Below are 20,555 nucleotides of genomic sequence, written 5' to 3'. Positions count from 1 at the left end.
GCCTCTGTTAGCCTGCAAGCAACTTGAGAGCAGGGAAGTTCTGGAGTGCTTCCTTCACAGACCGGCTGCATCCCACGTGGTAGGAGTTTACTCTCTATGATGTAATAAAGGAATGGCGATGGCTTACCAAATGGTGATAAGACCAGCAGGCAGTCACAACTTTGATGCCACAGGCATTTGGCCAAGCAGCCGAGCCATAGCCCAGCCAAATCTGCAATTGCTTCTGCCTTAAAGACTGGCTCCACAGGCCTCCTCTTGACCCTGGCCTGTTACCACTGCAGTCCATTCCAATCTCTGGGGTTTACACTAAAACATGTGTTCTCATTTGATGAGAACGATGATGGGGATGGCGAGGAAGAAGCTGAGCAATGTGTGTATGTTGTACACGTACTCACGTGGGTGTGTGCAGACATGCATGCAGGTGTGTGCGCACCTGTGTGGAGGTCAGAGGTCAATCTTGGGTGTCTTGTTCTATTACTCTCACTAAACCTGGAGCTCACTGACTGGTCTAGGATGCCTCGGCAGTGAGCTAGGGGGATCTGCCTGTCTTTTTCCCACCAGCAAGCATTGGCGTTACAGATGCACGCCGCAGGGTCCAACTTCTGTGTATTTTACCAAGTGAGCCGTATCTCCGGCAACTTCATAAAAAGTTTGCTTTCTATTGCTAGGATAAACACCATGATCAAAGGCAGCTTGAAGAGGAAAGGATTCATTTGGCTAACACTTCCATGTCACAGTTCATCACCATGGGAATCCAGGGCAAAAACTCAAGGCAGGAGCCTGGAGGAAAGACTTGAAGCAGAGGCCATGGAGGAACACTGCTGATTGGCTTATCCTCATGGTTTGTCCAGCTTGCTTTTTTTCTCAGATAGGATCTCACTTTGTAGCTCTGGCTGGTCTGGAACTTGCTATGTAGACCAGGATAGCCTAGAAGTCACAGAGATCTGCCTGACTCTTCTTACCAAGTGTTGGGATTAAAAGCATGAGCCACCATACTGGCTCAGCTTGCTTTTTTTTTTTTTTTTTCAAGACAGAGTTTCTCTGTATTGCCCTGGCTGGAGCTAGCTCTGTAGACCAGGCTGGCCTTGAACTCACAGAGTTCTGCCTGTCTCTGCCTCCTGGGGATTAAAGGCATGCATTACCACTGCCCAGCTTCAACTTGCTTCTACAACCCAGGACTACCTGACTGGTAGAAAATGTCCCTAGGCCGGGCAGTGGTGGTGCACACCTTTAATCCCAGCAGAGGGAGGCAGAGACAGGCGGATCTCTGTGAGTTCGAGGCCAGCCTGGGCTACAGAGGGAGATCCAGGAAAGAGGCCAAAGCTACACAGAGAAACCCTGTCTCGAAAAAAAACCAAACCAACCAAACAAACAAAAACAAAAAAAAAAGTGATGAAGAAGAGGGAGAAAGAAAAGTAAATTAAGAAAATAATAATAAGGCCTGAGGTTTGGCCTTCTGGCTCAGGCCTGTAGCCCTAGCATTCAGGAGGTCAGGAGGAGAATTGCCATGAGTTTGAGGCTTGCTTGGACTACAGAGTAAGACCTTGTCTCAAACAACAACAGCAAAAACAAATCAACTGGACATGATAACACAAGCTTATATCATAGCTCTTGGGTAGAAGCATCAGGAATTCAAGGTCATCCTCACTGGATACCTGGTAAGTTCCAGTCCACCCTGGGCTACATAGTGAGTTCTGCCTGGTAAGTTCCAGGCCATCAGCCCAAGACAAAATATACAAACTACATTTTTAAAGTAAAAAGGAATTTCAGGCTCCACAAAGGTAATCAGTTCATTGTTTTGTTATCTTTTCTCCCCTACTTGCTAGTTAGCAGTCTGACATCTGGTCAAAGTTTTGCTACTGTCAGATTTTGTTTTCAGTGCAAGGGATTGAACCAGGACGTCACACAGGGAAGGCCACACTTTCAGGGAACGTTCTGTTGTTTTTTGAAACAGGGTCTCACATGTAGCCCTGAATGGCCTGGAACTTATTATGTAGACCAGACTGGCCTTGAACTCACAGAGATCTGCCTGCCTCTACCTTATTTTTTTAAATTAAAAAATTTATTTATTTTTATGTGCATTGGTGTTTTGGGCTGTATAAGGGCGTCCAGTCCCCTGAGCTGCCATGTAGGTGCTGGGAAGTGAACCTGGGTCCTCTGGAAGAACAGTGTTCTCATCCACTCCCATCCCCTCTCATTTTAAACCGAGAATTCTCACTGAACCTGGAGCTCACTCATCGCTAGACTGGCTGGCCAGCAAGCTCTGGGGAACCACTTGTCTCACAGTGCTGGGATTTCAGATTTCACAGCGCTTTGTCGTGTTCACCGCCCTGCCTCCCGCCTCCTGAGTGCTGGGGTTAAAGGTGCATCAGGTGCATCAGCGTGCCCAGCTAGATGCCTGCTTTAACATGGCTGCCTCCGGGAATCTGAACTCAGCTTCTTGTCCTTCCTCAGCAAGTACTTTACTCGCTGAACTACCTTACCAGCCCTCCCTGGTTTTTTTGTTTTGTTTTGTTTTGTTTGAGACAGGATTTCTCTGTGTAGTTTTGGTGCCTGTCCAGGATCTCACTCTGGAGACCAGGCTGGCCTTGAACTCACAGAGATCCACCTGGCTCTGCCTCCCGGGGAGAGCTGGGATTAAAGGCGTGCGACACCGCCACCAGCCCTCCCTGGTTTTTAAATGAGGTTTCATGTAGCCCAGGCTGGCCTCTCCTTTGTTATGTAGTCAAGAATGAACATGAACTTTTTTCTCTTTAAAATTTTTTTCTTCCTTCCTTTCCTTCCTTCTTTCATTCTTTTATAAATGTGGAATGTTTCCAGAGTTTGCAAATCAGCCTTTCACAGGGCTCACAGGGCCCATGCTAATCTTCTCTATATTGTTTCAATCTTTTAGTATTTATTTATTTAGTATTTATTTCAATCTTTTAGTATTTTAGTGCTGCCAAAACATGCGCTCTCTCGTTCTCTCTCTCTCTCTCTCTCTCTCTCTCTCTCTCTCTCTCTCTCTCTCTTAAATTTTGACCTTGACTTTCTAACCCTCCTGTCTCTACCTCCCGACTGCTGGGACTACCACCACACCCAGTTTTATGCTGTGCCAAGGGTCTAATTCTATGAAGCTAGACAAGCCCTCTACCAAGGAAGCTACACTCCCAGCCTCTAATTTCATTTACATCTAAAACTGTTGCAAACAGAAAAGCTAAGGCTGAGGATGTGGCTCACCGCACAGGGCTCACACGGTATGTGTGAGGCCCTGAGTTTGATCCTTTTGATCTGGATCTGAATTTAGTCAACAATCCAGTATCAGATACTAGTAATGTTGTCTAAATACAAACTCAGCACAGAGAGATTTATATAATATCCGACTGCACTCGCCACGCTATTAAGAGATTTTTCTCATTTTATAAATGCAGGAACTGAGGCATAAGAGAGTTCGATTATGCAATTGTTAGTAAACATTCACTAGTGAATTATTCGTGACTGCCCTGGAGCAGGTTACTGGTGGTGTTGGGGCTTCCCCAGGGAAGTTCCCTTCAAGTGTCCCTACGCTCAGTCACGTGACCTCTACCCCCTCACTCAGCTCCTCCTCTGCGCCTTGCACAAGTGCCACTACCTGCCAGGTCTCCACCTGCCCCTACACCCTTCCTTCATCTGCTACATCTAAATGTCGTCGCTAATTCCGTGGCGCCTCCTGAGATGCTCTCGCATCTTCCCAGCCCACTCTTTCTCATGGTTGCATACTTACCGCCTCTACTCTGCCTCAGGTCTCATGTGTCCTGTCTTTCTAGCATCAACACCAGGAGATCTTACCCCCAACTGCAATCCCCAGTGGTCCGTACCACAGCTCCCACAGTCTGCCCCAGGCCAGCCCCACTTTCTCCACCGCCCTTCTACTCGGTGCTCATCCCTTCACCCCCCGAGCAGCACATGGCTTATAGATTTTACTCTTGATTTTCCTGATGACTATATATAAAATGACTTTTTCTTTTCTTTCTTTTCTTTTTTTATTTTATTTTATTTTATTTTATTTTTTTGTTTTTTTTTTTGTTTTTCGAGACAGGGTTTCTCTGTGTAGCTTTGTGCCTTTCCTGGAACTCGCTTTGGAGACCAGGCTGGCCTCGAACTCACAGAGATCCGCCTGGCTCTGCCTCCCAAGTGCTGGGATTAAAGGCGTGCGCCACCACCGCCCGGCTATTTTATTTGTTTTGGAGCTGAGGACGGAGCTAAATCCCCAAACCCCCACCCTTTTTTTTTTTTTTTTTTTTTTTTTTTTGGTTTTTCGAGACAGGGTTTCTCTGTGTAGCTTTGTGCCTTTCCTGGAACTCACTTGGTAGCCCAGGCTGGCCTCGAACTCACAGAGATCTGCCTGGCTCTGCCTCCCGAGTGCTGGGATTAAAGGCGTGTGCCACCACGGCCCGGCCCCACCCTTTTTTAAATATTATTTATTTAGTATGTATTTAGTGTTCTGCCTGAATGTATGCCTGCAGATCAGAAGAGGGCAGATCTTATTACAGATAGTTGTGAGCCACCATGTGGTTGCTGGGAACTGAACTCAGGACCTCTGGAAGAGCAGCCAGTGCTCTTAACCTCTGAGCTCTGTCTCCAGCCCGCCTTTTTCTTTTCTTTTGAAGCTTGAACCCAAGGCTTTCCAACATGCTAGACAAGAGTGGTCAATATCATTCAATGGATCGAGTGCCTGGAAGCAGCCTGGCACCCCACAGCTGTGCTTCGTTTCTCCTGGTGACTCTTGCTCCTCCCCGCGTATACCAAGGAGACAGGTTACAACGTCACCTGGCACAGGGCTTGCCCAGTAACTTTATCGATTTCTTTCTTCCTGCTTTGTTTCCTTAGGGTCTCACCTTGTAGGCCAGGTTATCCTCCTTAGTATTCCTCCTGCCTCAGCCTTCCTAGTGCTGGAGATTAAATTTTGTGTGGTTTTCTTTTTGCGATGATACGAAAAATCCAGGTCTTATGCACGCTGGGCAATAGCTTTGCCACTAAGCCACACTTCCGACCCATCCAGCTTACTTTCTGGAAACTGGTGGGCCTCTGGGAGTGGAGGAAGGGAAGCGAAGACTGTTCTGCCTGTGCTTGTGCAGGTGGACGGAGACAGCACCTTTACAAACAGAAGGTAGTCAGTCAGTCGGGCAGATGCAGCGCAGCCGACCTTAGAGCCACAATCTGAGGAAGCCAAGTTTCGGGAGCCTAAGATCCGCCAAAGCCTCTTGCTGGACGCCGCAGGGAAGGCTCGGGCTGCCCTCTAGCGTCAGGATGCGGAACTGCAGCAGGGTCGGCCGCGAGGGCTCGAGTTGCTCCGGGCCCAGCGCTGGCTCCGCCCCCGCCGCCCCAGTCTCCGACACGCCTCGCGGTGGAGGCTCCAATGCACTCGGCTCCGGTTAATACTTGCTTCTGAGAATCCGGAAGCACGTCATAAGCACGCGTCACGGGGGCGGGAGTCAGCTGAGCTGCCTGGGCGAGGTTGTGATCACCTGGGATCTGCTAAGGGGAGCCTGTAATCTCTTGGGACTAGAGCTGGGGTGCAAAACTGCGCCAGATTCTAGTGTGGTCTCCTCGATCTTCGCGTCCTATACTGCGAAAGCGAAAAGGGCCTTAGAATTTTTAACAAGAGTCTCGGGATTTGTCAGACGCTGGGGAGTCACAGCTTGCACATCCAGGACGACAGGGGTACCAGTTGTGACCCCCAGACCCTAGACCTAAGGCCCAGAGCTCGAACACTATGGCGTCCATCCTGGATGAGTATGAGGACTCATTGTCCCGCTCGGCCGTCTTGCAGACCGGTTGCCCTAGCGTGGGCATCCCCCATTCCGGTAAGTAAGAGGCCGCCACTGCCTCTTTCAATTCCGCTAGCATTTGTGGGGGAGTCCGGCTCAAGAGTTTGGGGCGTGCGTTCAGGATCTAAGCCCCAGGCCTCTCATAATCTCCAGCTTGTCAGTCATCGAAGTTTGAAAGAGCCCCAGGAGCAGCCGCGTGATCTAGGCCCTAGGTCCTTCAAAAGAGGGAACTGGGGCGCAGTTAAGGAAGTACTTGCCTTCCAGGCTGCAGCTTGGCTTTTGGGAGAACTGAAAATAGGTTCCAGGCTTTCCCTGGTGTCTGGTTCTGTGCGTTTTGTTTTTTTTTTCCCACCAGACTTTTTTTCGTGGAAACAAAGAGGGTGGGAATGAACACAGAACTTGGTGGAATGTGAATGTTATTGAAGGAGGAGGTTCGATCGTAAAGGGAATTTTGTCACTGAACAGGAAAGATGGAGGTGATTGGCCTTGGGTAAAGCTGGCTGCAGTTTAGAGTGTGGGTGTCATTTCTAAGCAGAGTAGCGCAGCGTTGGCACAGTGTTGTGAAAATACTCGCTGGACTATCGAGACAACAGCTGCGATCTGCGAACAGTACTGATGGGATCGAGTCTCCAGAACTCTACATATTATGGAGACTCACTGAGCCATGTCCCTGTGTGGACGGGGAGGAAGGGACAACTTTCGTTTTCTTGGGATTGGTAGGCAAAACGCTAACAAGGGAGAATGCCCAAACCATCTCTCCCATACCAAACCACCCCCCAGTTACCGCTGGGAACAAGCACATCCTGATACAGCCTCATCTCAGGTTCAGAGAACCAATCCTTCACTACGTCGCAAGTGTGAGAAAAGCCAGGACCCTTAGTATAAAGACAACCAGAAAACTAATGTTGAGCTCTTCATTAACCAAGATCCAGTGGGCAGGAATATAGTTGGGAAGTAGAAGAGTGTCAGGTACCACTGTTGTTTTCTGGGCTGCCCCACCCCCCTTTCTCTGGATGCCACAATTGATTTCTTCACTCCAAACCTATAGGGTATGTAAATGCCCAGCTGGAGAAGGAAGTTCCCATCTTCACGAAGCAGCGGATTGACTTCACTCCATCAGAGCGTATCACCAGTCTTCTCGTTTCCTGTAATCAGCTCTGCATGAGCCTGGGCAAGGATACACTGCTCCGGTAATATACCTGGGGACTTTTAGCTGACGAGGTTCATTCTCCACACTCGGCAAGTGAAACAATAGATGTTCAGGAGATACCCTATTCCTTCCCAAAGAAAACCAATGTAGTGGATGAAGACAGAGAGACCTACATTCAGATTCCAGCTAAACGTTCAGTTTATCAGCTAATGGTCTTGAACAAGTCAGCTAATCTTTCTGGTCTTTCAACAGTTAAAGGTGGTCTCAGCCTCCAGAGTTAGCCATACAGATCATTGGAACTGTCTGGGGAATCCTGAACTATATCCACTAGCTGGAAAGTGTCAACAGAATCGTTTATCATGTGGGATAAGCCACCTGGAAAAAGACAGTCAGACCTGTAACCCACAAAGACGAATCCCAGAATGAACAGTTGTTATAACAACTAGTGCTGGGAGTGTGGCTCAGTACCTGGCATCCCTGAGGCCCTGGGTTTGATTCCCAGCACTGTAAAATAAGTTGTAAATAAGAAGGCCGGGGCTGGAGTTCACTTAGGAGAGTACTTGTGGAGCATTCAGAGTCCTTGATTAGACACTCAGCATGGCTGAGACCAGGTGTGGTGGTGCACATCTGTAATCACAATACTTGGGAGGTAGAGGCAGGAGGATCTAAAGTTCAAGGACATCCTTAGCTACATAGTGAATCTGAGGCCAGCCTGGACTATGGGAGACCCTGTTTCAAACCAACAGACTTCAGGGTGTGACACACTAGGGAGGCTGATGACAGAGGGTTGGGAGCCTGTTCCAGGCTGCATAGTGAGACCCTATTTCAGAGAACCAAAGAATAAACAAACACACAAACCCCTTATGCACTAATAGGACGACAGTTTAGAATAAAGGGGAGGGTAAACAATACCCACAAGCAGTGCCCCCGGAAAGAACTTCAGGGATGAGGTCGGCCAGCAAAGTGCTTGCTTTGTAAGCAGGAGAACCCATGTAAAGAGCTGCAGTTGGCAGTGTGTGGAAATATGTAACCCAGCGCTGGAGTAGATCAGAGAGGTGAATCCTGGGAGCTTGCAGGCCAGCCAGTATGGCCAAATTGGTGAGCTCCAGATTCAGTGGAAGACCCTCTCTCAAAAAATAAAGTAGACTGGACTTTGGTTTTTAACACCCACATTGAAAATCTCACAGCTGCCTATAACTCTAGGTCTAGGTGATTCAGTACCTCTTCTGATCTCTGTGAGCGCCTGTGCACACACACATGATTAAATAAAATGGATTTTATTATACACTATATATTTATTTATTGTACACTATTCTAGGTGTGGTTGCATATGCCTTTTATCCTGGCACTGGAATTAGGGACAGTTGTGAGCTGCCTTATGGGTCCTGGGTCCTCTGCAAGAATAAGTGCTCTTGGGGCTGGAGAGATGGCTCAGCGGTTAAGAGCACCAACTGCTCTTCCAGAGGTCCTGAGTTCAATTCCCAGCAACCACATGGTGGCTCACAACCACCTGTAATGAGATCTGGTGCTCTTTTCTGGCCTTCAGGGACACATGCAGGCAGAATACTGAATACATAATAAATAAATAAGTCTTTAAAAAAAAAAAGAAGAAGTGCTCTTAACCAGTGAGCCATCTCTCTAACCCATCTAACATATATAACTTATACATTTTAAAAATTTCAAGTTATATTCACTAATTGATATTTTTCCTCCTTCTAACATGTGGGACCCAGGGATCAAACTCAGGCACCAGGCAGGGTGGCAAGTACCTTTATCCCCAGAAATTTAAAAAATATATTTAAATGACATTTATTTATTTATTTATTTATTCATGGATTGATTAATTGATTGACTGATTGTGTGGTGGGGGCAGGGCGTGCATATGCCGTAGTGAATGTGTGGAGGGCAAAGGACAGCCTTTTACCATATGGCTCTAGGGTTCCAATTCATATAATCAGAACTGACAGCAAGTGCCCTTACCATTGGACCATCTCACTGGTCCTTGAAAATAATTTTAACCTCTGAGCAAAAGGAGTTAAAATAGGCCAGGGACAGTGGCACATGCCTTTAATCCCCACACTTGGAAGGCAGAAGCAGGCAGATCCCAGAGTTCAAGGCCAACCTGGTTATAGCTGGAGTTTTCTCCAGTCCCGCCCGGGCCACAGCCGCTCAGACACAAATAAACACACAGACGCTTGTATTAATTAAAACATTTGGCCTAATGGCTCAGCCTTCTTGCTAGCTAGATCTTACACTTAAATTAACCCATAATTCTTATTTATGTTTAGCCATGTGACTTGTTACCTTTTCTCAGTTCTGCCTTCACATCTCACTTCCTCTGTGTCTGGCTGGCGACTCCTCTCTCAGCCTTCCTGTTCTCGGAATTCTCTTCTCTGCTTATCCTGCCTATACTATACTTCCTGCCTAGCTATTGGCCAATCAGTGTTTTATTTATCAACCAAATCAGAGCAACACATTAACAGCATACAGAAAGACATCCCCGGCACCAGGTGTACAGAGTGAGTTCTAGGACAGCCAGAGCTACAATAGAGAAACTCTCTCAAAAAATACAAAATATTAAAATAAAAATAAAAAGAAGTTAAAATAGTAATAAGATGCTTTAGGTACTTATTTGAACCAAGATCTTTGTTCACACCAGGAAAGCACTCCCATGCAGCCACGTCTCCATCACAGATCACTGTGGCTTTTTGTTTTGGAGACAGGGTCTCACATAGTTCAAGGCTGTGACTCTCTAATCATCCTGTCTCCGTCTCTCAGAAACAGAATTACAGGTGTGTACCACCTGCCCAGCACCTAGAGGTGTTATTAAAACCCATCAGATTGGTGCAATTCAAATCTAGTAATAAACAGTGCTGGTAAAGCTACAGGGGCATGGACTGCCATGCATGACACACTTGAGGTCCTAGGTCAAACAGCTGCCACATACAGTGGCACAGCTGTAAATTGCTGTCATCTTTTGAAAAGGTAAGCAGGCAGTGTCTTAAAAGTGAAAACATCTGGACTGGTAACTGACTTAACGGGATAGAGGGGCCTGTTGCTAAGCCTGACTGCCTTAGTTAGATTCCTCAGACCCTCAGACCCATGTGGGAGAAGGAGAGAACTGGTTCCTGCAAGTTGCTCTCTACCCTCAACTCATACACCATGGCATATGTGTATGTTCACACATACACGCATGCACACACAATTCAATTGTTTTTATAAAGAAACTAGCCGGACAGTGGTGGTGCACGCCTTTAATCCCAGTGCTCAGGAGGCAGAGGCAGGTGGATTTCTGTGAGTTTGAGGCCAGCCTGGTCTCTAGAGTGAGTTCCAGGACAGCCAGGGCTACACAGAGAAACCCTGTCTTGGGGGAAAAAAAGAAAGAAAGCTTTATCTATTGGTTACTATAAACTGTTCAAAAAATATCATTAATTGAGAAAATCAAGTTACAAATAGCAGTGTGAGGTGTTTTTATAATAAAAGCAACATAACAACCCTTATGTGTGTGTGTGTGTGTGTGTGTGTGTGTGTGTGTGTGTGTGTGTGTGTTGGTTTTCCAAGACAAGATTTTTCTATATAATAGTCCTAGCTGTCCTGGAACTCTTTCTGTAGACCAGGCTGACCTCAGACTCAGAGATTCTCGTGCTGGGATTAAAGATGTGCACCACCACCGCCCGGCTAGCAACCCTATTTATGTTGTGAGCATGAAAAGATGTTTATGGGCTGGAGAGATGGCTCAGAGGTTAAGAGCATTGGCTACTCTTTCAGAGGTCCTAAGTTCAATTCCCAGCAACCATATGTGTGCCTGAGGGGGACAGAAGAGGGTGTCAGATCCTCTAGGAACCACACTTGGGTCCTCTGGAAGAGCTACAAATACTTTTAACTGCTTGGCCATCTCTCTCCACTCACAACATGAAGAGATTTTTGTTTTTTATATAATTTTTTATTTAAAAAATTTTTCTTTCCTTTTACATACCAACCCCTGTTCCCCCTCCCTCCTCTTCTCCTGCTCCCCGCTACCTACCCCTATCCCACCCCCATCCCCTCCTCATAGAGGGCAAGGCCTTCCTTAGATAGTCAACACAGGCTGTCATACCATGTTGGAGACGGACCTAGCCCCTCCCCCCTGCATCAAGGCTGAGTAAGGCATCGCACCATAGGGAATGGGCTCTAAAAGGCCAGTTCGTGTACCTGGGATAAGTCCTGGTCCCATTGCCAGGGGACCCACAAGCACATGAAGCCACACAACTCACTCACATTGAGAGGGCCTAGTTTGGTCTCATGCAGGCTCCCCAGCGTCAGTCCAGAGTCCATGAGCTCCCATTAGCTTGGGTCAGCTATTTGGTTTTTCCCATCATGATTCTGACCCGCCTTGCTCTTATAATCCTTTCTCCCTCTCTTCAACTGAACTGCAGGATCTTGGCCAAGGGCTTGGCTGTGGGTCTCTGCATCTGCTTCCATAAGTCACTGGATGTAGGTTCTATGATGACAATTAGCGTAGACACCAATCTGAGTGCAGGGGAAGGCTAGGTCAAGCACCCTCTCCACCGTTGCTATGGGTCTTAGCTGGGGACAATCTTGTGAGTTCCTAGGGTTTTCTCTAGCTGCAGCTTTCTTCCCATCCCCTTCATGGTACACTGTCAAGATGTCTCTTTCACTGCTCTCCCTCTCCATCTCTCCCCATGTTTCCACCTCCCATCCCCTCCACTCTGTTCCCCCCTCTCAGTTTACCCAGGAGATCTTAACCCTTTCCCCTTCCAGGGCAGTCCATGTGTGTCCCTCTTAGTGGCCTCCTCTTTACCTAGCTTCTCTGGGATGAAGAGATTTTTAAGGGTGATTTATTTCATATCTGTATTTTTTTTTTTTAAGTGGTTCATGGGGCTGGAGAGATGGCTCAGAGGTTAAGAGCACTGGCTGCTAGAAGTCCTGAGTTCAATTCCCAGCAACCACATGGCTCACAACCATCTATAATGAGACCTGATGCCCTCTTGTGGCATGCAGATAGAACACTGTATACATAATAAATAAATCGTTTTTTAAAGTTTACTTTTTTTCAGTTGGGAATGACTAGGATTTGAGAAGAAAACCATTGAATTGTTACTTATATGTCTTTGTATTGATTCTTTAGTAAGACTAAACATAATTTTGAAATCATCCTTTTTTATTTGAGTGTGGGGAGCACACAGTCAGAGGACAGCCTTCAGAGGTTAGTTCTCTCTCTACCTTGTGGGTCCCAGGGATGAAACTCCTCTGGTCGTCAGGCCTGGTGGCAGGTGCCTTTACCCCACTGAGCCATCTCACTGGGCGCCTTTGGGAAGAATTTTCAAAGGAACCATTTCAGACACAAGACACCTTCCAAAGGTCCAGTGAAGGCTGAGACCAGGTTAAACACACAGGGTTCGGTGCTTGGCGCTTAGAAAGCGCCTCATCGCTGTCTGCCTGTCATTGTTCCTCTCGTACCTCAGCACTCATTAGTTTTTCAGACAGGGTTTCTCTGTGTAACCTGCCTTGGCTGTCCTGGAACTTGCTCTGTAGACCAGGCTGGCCTCGAACTCACAGAGATCCGCCTGTCTCTGCTTCCTGAGCGCTGGGATTAAAGGCATGCACCACCACCACCCAGCATGAACATTCTTTTTAATATTAATTTTACTATTTTTAAGTAGTACTGTGTGGATATGTGCAAGTGAGTATAGGCACCAATGGAGGCTGGGGCATCAGATACCCTAGGGTTGGAGTTATGAGTCAGCCATCATGGGTGCTGGGAACTGAACTCTTGTCCTATGCCTGAGAAGTACATGCTCCCAACTGATAAACGATCTCTCCTGTTCAGGCTGAGGGTTTTTTCTTTTCTTTTGTTTTTTGGGGGTTTTCAAGACAGAATTTCCTCCTGGCTGTCCTGGAATGGAACTCTCTTTGTAGATCAGGCTGACCTTGAACTCACAGAGATCTACCTGCCCCTGCCTCTGGCTAGGCTGGGGATTTTTTTTTTTAAAGATTTATTTATTTATTATGTATACAGTGTTCTGTCTGCATGTTAGCCTGCAGGCCAGCAGAGGGCACCAGATCTCATTATAGGTGGTTGTGGCCCACCATGTGGTTGCTGGGAATTGAACTCAGGACCTCTGGAAGAGCAGCCAGTACTTTTAACCTCTGAGCCATCTCCCCAGCCCCCTAAGCTGAGGGTTCTTGAGTAGGATTCTGTATACAGTTTACAGTTCTTGAGATTGTATTAAAAATCTTTTGGGAAGCCAGGTGGTGGTGGTGCACACCTTTAATCCCAGCACTTGGGAGGCAGAGCCAGGCGGATCTCTGTGAGTTTGAGGCCAGCCTGGTCTACAGAGTGAGATCCAGGACAGGCACCAAAACTACCCAGAGAAACCCTGTCTCAAAAAAAAAAAAAAAAAAAAAAGAGAGAGAGAGAGAAATTTTGGGGTTGGAGAGGTGGCTTAGTGGTCAGGAGTCTCACTGTTCCCCCAGAGGACCCGAGTTCCATTTCTGAGCACATGTCAGGCAGTGTACAGCCTCCCGTGACTCTAGAGTCAGGAAACCTGACTCCTGCTGACCTCTGCAGGCACCCTCACACACATGGCATTCATTCACATAGGTACATACACACAAATAAGAAATAAATCACCGGGCAGTGGTGGTGCACATCCCAGCACTCAGGAGGCAGAGGCAGGTGGATCTCTGTGAGTTCAAGGCCAGCCTGGCCTATAGAGCTAGTTCCAGGACAGCCAAGGCTACACAGAGAAACCCTGTCTCGAAAAACAAACAAAAGTATCTTTTGTGTCTATGTAGCCTTAGACATTCAAGTCTGTGATCTAAAAAGGAACTTCCCAGGTGCTGGAGGATGGCTCAGTGGTTAAGAGTACTTACCGCTCATGCAGAGGACCTGGGCTAGATTCCCAGTACCCACATGGCAACGCACAACTGTCTGTGACTCCAGTAATTCCTGGGAATCCAACACCTTCTTCTGACTTCCATGGGTTCCTGCATATACACTTACATATGTTCATGCACAACACTGTACACGTTAAATAAGTAATGTAAATATTTTACGAAGGGGACTTCCCTTGAGAGTAACACTGTGACTCTCGCCTTTACAGCATTGATTTGGGCAAGGCAAGTGAACCCAACCGCGTGGAACTGGGGCGCAAGGATGACGCCAAAGTTCACAAGATGTTCCTGGACCACACTGGTAAGTGCTGTTGGAGATCGGAGGAGGGTTCCTGTGAGAGCTCAGGCCTGGGTGGGTGGGGTCTGAACAGGGAGGGAGACACGGTATCGGTATCCGCTCAGGTGCCACGTTCCTCCCACTCCAGGCTCTCACCTGCTGGTTGCCCTGAGTAGCACCGAGGTCCTCTATATGAACCGCAACGGGCAGAAGGTCCGGCCCCTGGCACGCTGGAAGGGGCAGCTGGTGGAGAGCGTCGGCTGGAACAAAGCGCTGGGCAATGAGAGCAGCACCGGCCCCATCCTGGTCGGCACAGCTCAAGGGCAGATCTTTGAAGCAGAGCTCTCAGCCAGCGAGGGTGGCCTCTTTGGCCCCGCCCCGGACCTCTACTTCCGTCCACTGTACGTGTTGAACGAAGAAGGAGGCCCGGCACCCGTGTGCTCCCTCGAGGCCGAGCGTGGCCCTGACGGGCGAGGCTTCGTCATTGCTACCACTCGACAGCGCCTCTTCCAGTTCATAGGCCGAGCCGTAGAGGACGCTGAAGCCCAGGGCTTCTCGGGGCTCTTTGCTGCCTACACAGACCACCCGCCCCCGTTCCGCGAGTTTCCTAGCAATCTGGGGTATAGCGAGTTGGCTTTCTACACCCCCAAGTTACGCTCTGCGCCTCGTGCCTTCGCCTGGATGATGGGAGACGGCGTGCTGTATGGCTCGGTGGACTGCGGCCGTCCCGACTCCCTGCTGAGCGAGGAGCGAGTGTGGGAGTATCCCGCGGGCGTGGGTCCTGGAGCCAATCCACCGCTGGCCATCGTCTTGACCCAGTTTCATTTCCTGCTGCTGCTGGCCGACCGGGTGGAGGCTGTGTGTACGCTGACGGGGCAGGTGGTGCTGCGGGATCACTTCCTGGAGAAGTTTGGACCACTGAGGCACATGGTGAAGGACTCGTCCACGGGTCACCTGTGGGCCTACACTGAGCGCGCAGTCTTCCGCTACCATGTGCAGCGGGAGGCTCGGGATGTCTGGCGCACGTACCTGGACATGAACCGCTTCGACCTGGCCAAGGAGTATTGTCGAGAGAGGCCTGACTGCCTGGACACAGTCCTGGCCCGGGAGGCGGACTTCTGCTTTCGCCAGCACCGCTACCTGGAGAGCGCCCGCTGCTATGCGCTGACCCAGAGCTACTTTGAGGAGATTGCCCTCAAGTTTTTGGAGGCCCGGCAAGAGGAGGCGCTGGCCGAGTTTCTACAGCGGAAACTGGCCGGCTTGAAGCCAACTGAGCGTACCCAGGCCACACTGCTGACCACTTGGCTGACGGAGCTCTACCTGAGCCGGCTTGGTGCCCTGCAGGGTGACCCAGATGCCCTGAATCTCTACCGGGATACCCGGGAGTGCTTCCGTACCTTTCTCAGTAGCCCTCGGCACAAGGATTGGCTCTTCGCCAGCCGGGCCTCCATCCACGAGCTGCTCGCCAGCCATGGGGACACGGAGCACATGGTGTACTTCGCGGTCATCATGCAGGACTACGAACGGGTGGTGGCGTACCACTGCCAGCACGAGGCCTATGAGGAGGCCCTGGCCGTCCTTGCCCGCCACCGCGACCCCCAGCTCTTCTACAAGTTCTCGCCCATCCTCATCCGACATATCCCCCGCCAGCTAGTGGATGCCTGGATTGAGATGGGCAGCCGGCTGGATGCTCGGCAGCTCATCCCTGCCCTGGTGAACTATAGCCAGGGTGGTGAGGCTCAGCAGGTGAGCCAGGCCATCCGCTATATGGAATTCTGCGTGAATGTGCTTGGCGAGACGGAGCAGGCCATTCACAACTACCTGCTGTCACTCTATGCCCGTGGCCAGCCAGCCTCGCTGCTGGCCTACCTGGAGCAAGCTGGAGCCAGCCCGCACCGTGTGCATTACGATCTCAAATATGCGCTTCGACTGTGTGCTGAGCACGGTCACCACCGCGCTTGTGTCCATGTCTATAAGGTGTTGGAGCTGTACGAGGAAGCTGTGGACCTGGCCCTGCAGGTAAATCTTGACCTCATCCAGGAGAGGGACCTGGAGAGAAGTAACCTAAAGAGGCAGAAAGGATCGGGGAGGTAAGGCTAGCTCTTGCTGGCTTCTCGGGCAGAGAAATGCTGTAGTGTAGAGGTTGAAAACTGAGTTTGAGGTGTGTGCTTGTTGCCTATAATCCCAGCACTTGGGAGGTTAAGGCAGAAGGATCATGAGTTTGAGGCCAGTTTAGGCTACACAGTGAGTACCTGTTTTTTTGCTTTTTTTGTTTTGTTTTGTTTTGTTTTTTGTTTTTCGAGGCAGGGTTTCTCTGTGTAGCTTTGCGCCTTTTCTTGGAACTCACTTGGTAGCCCAGGCTGGCCTGGAACTCACAGAGATCCACCTGGCTCTGCCTCCCAAGTGCTGGGAATAAAGGCGTGCGCCACCACCACCCAGCTTGTTTTGTTTTTCAAGGTAGGGCTTCTCTGTGTAGCCCTGGATGTCCCGGAACTCACTCTGTAAACCAGGCTGGTTTCGAACTCACAGAAATCACCTGTTCTGCCTCCCAAGTGCTGGGATTAAAGGCGTGCACCGCTACCACCCAGCGTACATTGGTGTTTTGCCTGAGTGTATGTCTGAGTGAGGGTACCATATCCCCTGGAACTGGAGTTACAGTCTCGAGCTGCCATGTGGATGCTGGGAATTGAATCTTAGTCCTCTGGAAGAGCAGCCAGTGCTCTTAACTGCTGAAGCCATCTCTCCCGACCCCAAGTGAGTCCCTGTCTTTGGGAAAAAAAAGGCAAGGGAAGGGGAAGGAAAAAAGAACACACACTAGGACATCAGGGTTTGAATTCTCACTTTGTCGTCTTGCTGTGTGATGTGGGGCTGCTTTCTGAACCCTTCTGTGCCTTAGATTACCCGTTAAGTGGTGGTAATGAGGCAGCAGGGTGGTTGGGCAGGTGAAAGCACTGGCTGGACAGACTTGATAGCCTGAGTTCCACCCACAGAGCCCCCGGTGGGAGGAGAGGACTGACGCCAGAAGTGTCCTCTGACCTGCACACGTGCACTCTGACACGCACACCTACCCTCCTTCCGTAATCGCAATCAAAGAGTTTGTGAAGGTAATGAAATGTCAGGAGTAGTTTTGTTTTGTTTTTTTTTTTTTTTTTTTTTTGAAAGATTTATTTATTTATTATGTATACAGTATTCTGCCTGCATGTGTTCCTGCAGGCCACAAGAGGACACCAGATCTCATTACAAGTGGTTGTGAGCCACCATGTGGTTGCTGGGAATTGAACTCAGGACCTCTGGAAGAGTAGTCGGTGCTCTTAACCACTGAGCCATCTCTCCAGCCCTTGTTTTGTTTTTTGAGACAAACCTGTGGAGACAAATCTGTGTAGCCCTGGCTGTTCTGTAACTTGCTCTGTAGACTAGGCTAGCCTTGAACTCAGATCCACCTGCATCTGCCTCTTGAATGCTGGGATTAAAGGTGTGTGCCACCATCACTACCACCCGGCTAAGAGTATTTTTTTACCTAATGATATGAATTAGTACTGTATAAATAAAGCATTCAGGAGCTGATTATAGTGGCTATACAGTGAGTTCTGGGCCAGCCTGGGCTACATGGTGAGCAACTCCTGTCTCAAAAAGAAAAAAAAAATCAATCAGCATGGGCTGGAGAGATGGTTCAGAGGTTAAGAGCACTTGCTGCTCTTGCAGAGGACCTGGGTTCAGTTCCCAGCACCTACATGGTAGTTCACAACCATCTGTAACTCCAATTCAAGGGATTTGATGGCCTCTCCTGGCCACCACAGGCACCGATAAATAAATAAACTAAGCACTCATAAGCACGTGGTGACCGATGTGCAGATTATCAGAAGGAGAAGAAGCTAAGTTACATCTCTCAAATCCTGAACGATTGCAGGGAAGGAATGTTTGCTTATTTGTTGGTGTGTGTGCAGGTGTATGTGTAGAAGCCAGAGGAGGTCATCTGCTGGTCTCACCCATCATTCTCTGCTTTATTCCTTTGAGGCAGGGTCTCTCTCTGAACCTGGAGGCTCTGGTTTTTGGCTACACTGATAGCCCTCAAACTCCATCGACCTTCCTGTCTCCACTCCCACAACTATGGGGTTGCAGGCCTGTGCAAGACCACACCCAGCTTGTTATATGGTTGCTGGGATCTGAACAGAGCCATCTTCCGGCCTATTTGGGTTTTTGAAACAGAGTCTCACTCTATAGGTATCATTATGTACCCCGAACTGATCTGGAAATCACCGCACAGCCCAGGCTGGCCTCAAGCTGAGCCTTAGCCCAGGATTTAGAATACTGCAGCAGGAGCTCAAATAGTTCCCCATGTGACTTGTTTTGCTTTTTGAGACAGGGTCTCCCAGAGCCCAGGCTGGCTTCAGACTCTGCAGCATTCCTGTCTCCACCTCCTGAGTGCTGGGGTGTGGGTGTGCAACACCATGCTCTGTTCCACCTCCTAGGTGCTGGGGTGTGGGTGTGCAACACCATGCTCTGTTCCACCTCCTAGGTGCTGGGGTGTGGGTGTGCAACACCATCTCTGTCTCCACCTCCTGGGTGCTGGGGTGTGGGTGTGCAACACCATGCTCTGTTCCACCTCCTGAGTGCTGGGGTGTGGGTGTGCAACACCATGCTTTGGGCATTTCCAGCTGATCATTAAATTCACTAACAGGAGGCCTTCTACCAAACATAGCCTGGCCATAGCTGTGATAGGACAGACATATAGACCTCTGTTGTGCCTCTTGCCACCTGGAGTGCGGAGAATCCTGCTTGTGCCCTCTCCTCAGGCCCTGTTTCCTGGGACCATCTGTCTTTCCAGTGGTCTGATCCTGGGTGGGGAGTGGCTGGACCTGACACCCATGGTCTCTCCACAGGTGGACGTGGACCTGGCCAAGCAGTGTGCGGACCTGCCAGAGGAGGACGAGGAGCTGCGTAAGAAACTGTGGCTCAAGATCGCTCGGCACGTGGTCCAGGAGGAGGAGGACGTGCAGACCGCTATGGCCTGCCTGGCCAGCTGCCCCTTGCTCAAGATTGAGGATGTGCTGCCTTTCTTTCCCGACTTTGTCACAATCGACCACTTCAAGGAGGCCATCTGCAGTTCCCTGAAGGCCTACAACCACCACATCCAGGAGCTGCAGCGGGAGATGGAAGAAGCCACGGCCAGTGCCCAGCGTATCCGACGGGACTTGCAGGAGCTGCGGGGACGCTATGGCACTGTGGAGCCCCAGGACAAATGCTCCACCTGTGACTTCCCTCTGCTCAACCGACCCTTTTACCTGTTCCTCTGTGGCCACATGTTCCACGCTGACTGTCTCCTGCAGGCCGTGAGGCCTGGCCTTTCTGCCTGCAAGCAGGCCAAGCTTGAGGAGCTGCAGCGTAAGCTTGGGGCTGCGCCTCCCCCAACCAAAGGCTCTGTGAAGGCCAAAGAGGCGGAAGCTGGGGCTTCGGCTGGGGGGCCCAGCCGGGAACAGCTCAAGGCTGACCTAGATGAACTGGTGGCTGCTGAGTGTGTGTACTGTGGGGAGCTGATGATTCGCTCTGTTGACCGGCCCTTCATTGACCCCCAGCACTATAAGGAGGAACACCTCAGCTGGCTGTAGGAGGGTGTCCCCTTGTGGGTGGACAGGCAGGGTACAGCTACCCGACCCTCCTGAGAACGCCATACTCTGGTCGGTGTTCAGTCCTTGAGATCTCTGGGCCCGTGGTTGTGGGGGGTGGGATCCAAGCTGCTGCCCCGAGGTTTCAGACCTGCCTTAGAGAGGTTCATCCCCCCAGGCAGCCCGTGAGCCTGGAGAGGTCACATGATCCTTCCAGCCCCCTGCATCTAACAGCTCCTTTATTCTTGCTATACCCTAACGTGTTCACCTGGACTGGGTAGTCCTCCTGTGTCCCTCCAGCCCAGGACACTGGGGGAGAGGACGGTACCGAGGGTAGGCGTGCTCATGTGGCCATGTGGAGATGTGTGTGAGTCTGGGGCGCCACTGTTGGGGGGTCCTGAGACTGAGGGTACACCAAGGCCACGCGGACGTGTGGAGAACATTAAATGGTCTGCGCTGCGGTGGTGGTTCTGGACTTGTCTTTATCCTGATGCCGAACCTGACAGGACAGGATGCCAAGAAGGGCTGGGATGCCAATAAGAAAGCCTCCTGCGTTAGTGTGGTGGCACACGCCTTTAATCCCAGCACTTAGAGGCAGAAGCAGGCAGATCTCTCTTCCTTCAAGACCAGTCTGGTCTACATAGTAAGTTGTAGGCCAGCGAAGGCTACATAGTATGACCTTGTCTCAAATAAAGTTAAAAATAATAATAAAGTCCTCCCCTGGAAGCCTTCGCACATGGTCCTTCACCTTGGGGTGAGACAGTCTTCCAGATTTTACTTCCTTGTTTCCCTCTGTCTGACTATAAGGCTCAGTTAGGGTAACAGTCCCTCAGCCTAAA

At 49.8% G+C, this 20,555-nt stretch overlaps 1 protein-coding gene and 1 non-coding gene across 2 annotated transcripts; one reads left to right on the top strand and one right to left on the bottom strand.

The window, feature by feature from the left end:
- Positions 1–2,799: 2,799 nt before the first annotated feature.
- Positions 2,800–2,911, bottom strand: LOC131902038 (U6 spliceosomal RNA). The gene has a single exon (XR_009376984.1). It is a non-coding gene; the product is annotated as a U6 spliceosomal RNA (small nuclear RNA).
- Positions 2,912–5,428: 2,517 nt separating this feature from the next.
- Vps18 (VPS18 core subunit of CORVET and HOPS complexes) lies at positions 5,429–20,448 on the top strand. The gene is made up of 5 exons (XM_059253082.1): positions 5,429–5,825; positions 6,838–6,979; positions 14,046–14,137; positions 14,262–16,132; positions 18,994–20,448. Exons 1-5 carry the CDS (start codon positions 5,735–5,737, stop codon positions 19,717–19,719), a joined length of 2,922 nt encoding a protein of 973 aa, XP_059109065.1. The 5' UTR covers positions 5,429–5,734; the 3' UTR covers positions 19,720–20,448.
- Positions 20,449–20,555: the final 107 nt, after the last annotated feature.

The sequence above is a fragment of the Peromyscus eremicus genome, unplaced genomic scaffold (assembly GCF_949786415.1).
Source record: "Peromyscus eremicus unplaced genomic scaffold, PerEre_H2_v1 PerEre#2#unplaced_1340, whole genome shotgun sequence".
NCBI classification, from domain to species: domain Eukaryota; kingdom Metazoa; phylum Chordata; class Mammalia; order Rodentia; family Cricetidae; genus Peromyscus; species Peromyscus eremicus.
Note: the sequence above shows the minus strand (reverse complement) of the source record. Positions and strands in the feature narration are given on the sequence as shown.

Bases quoted from the DNA above. Each gene is read 5' to 3' on its own strand.
- Vps18 (XM_059253082.1), top strand. From the start codon at position 5,735: ATGGCGTCCATCCTGGATGAGTATGAGGACTCATTGTCCCGCTCGGCC. The intron at 14,138-14,261 runs GTAAGTGCTGTT...CTCCCACTCCAG, and splicing joins GATGTTCCTGGACCACACTG to GCTCTCACCTGCTGGTTGCC. The intron at 16,133-18,993 runs GTAAATCTTGAC...GTCTCTCCACAG, and splicing joins CTGTGGACCTGGCCCTGCAG to GTGGACGTGGACCTGGCCAA.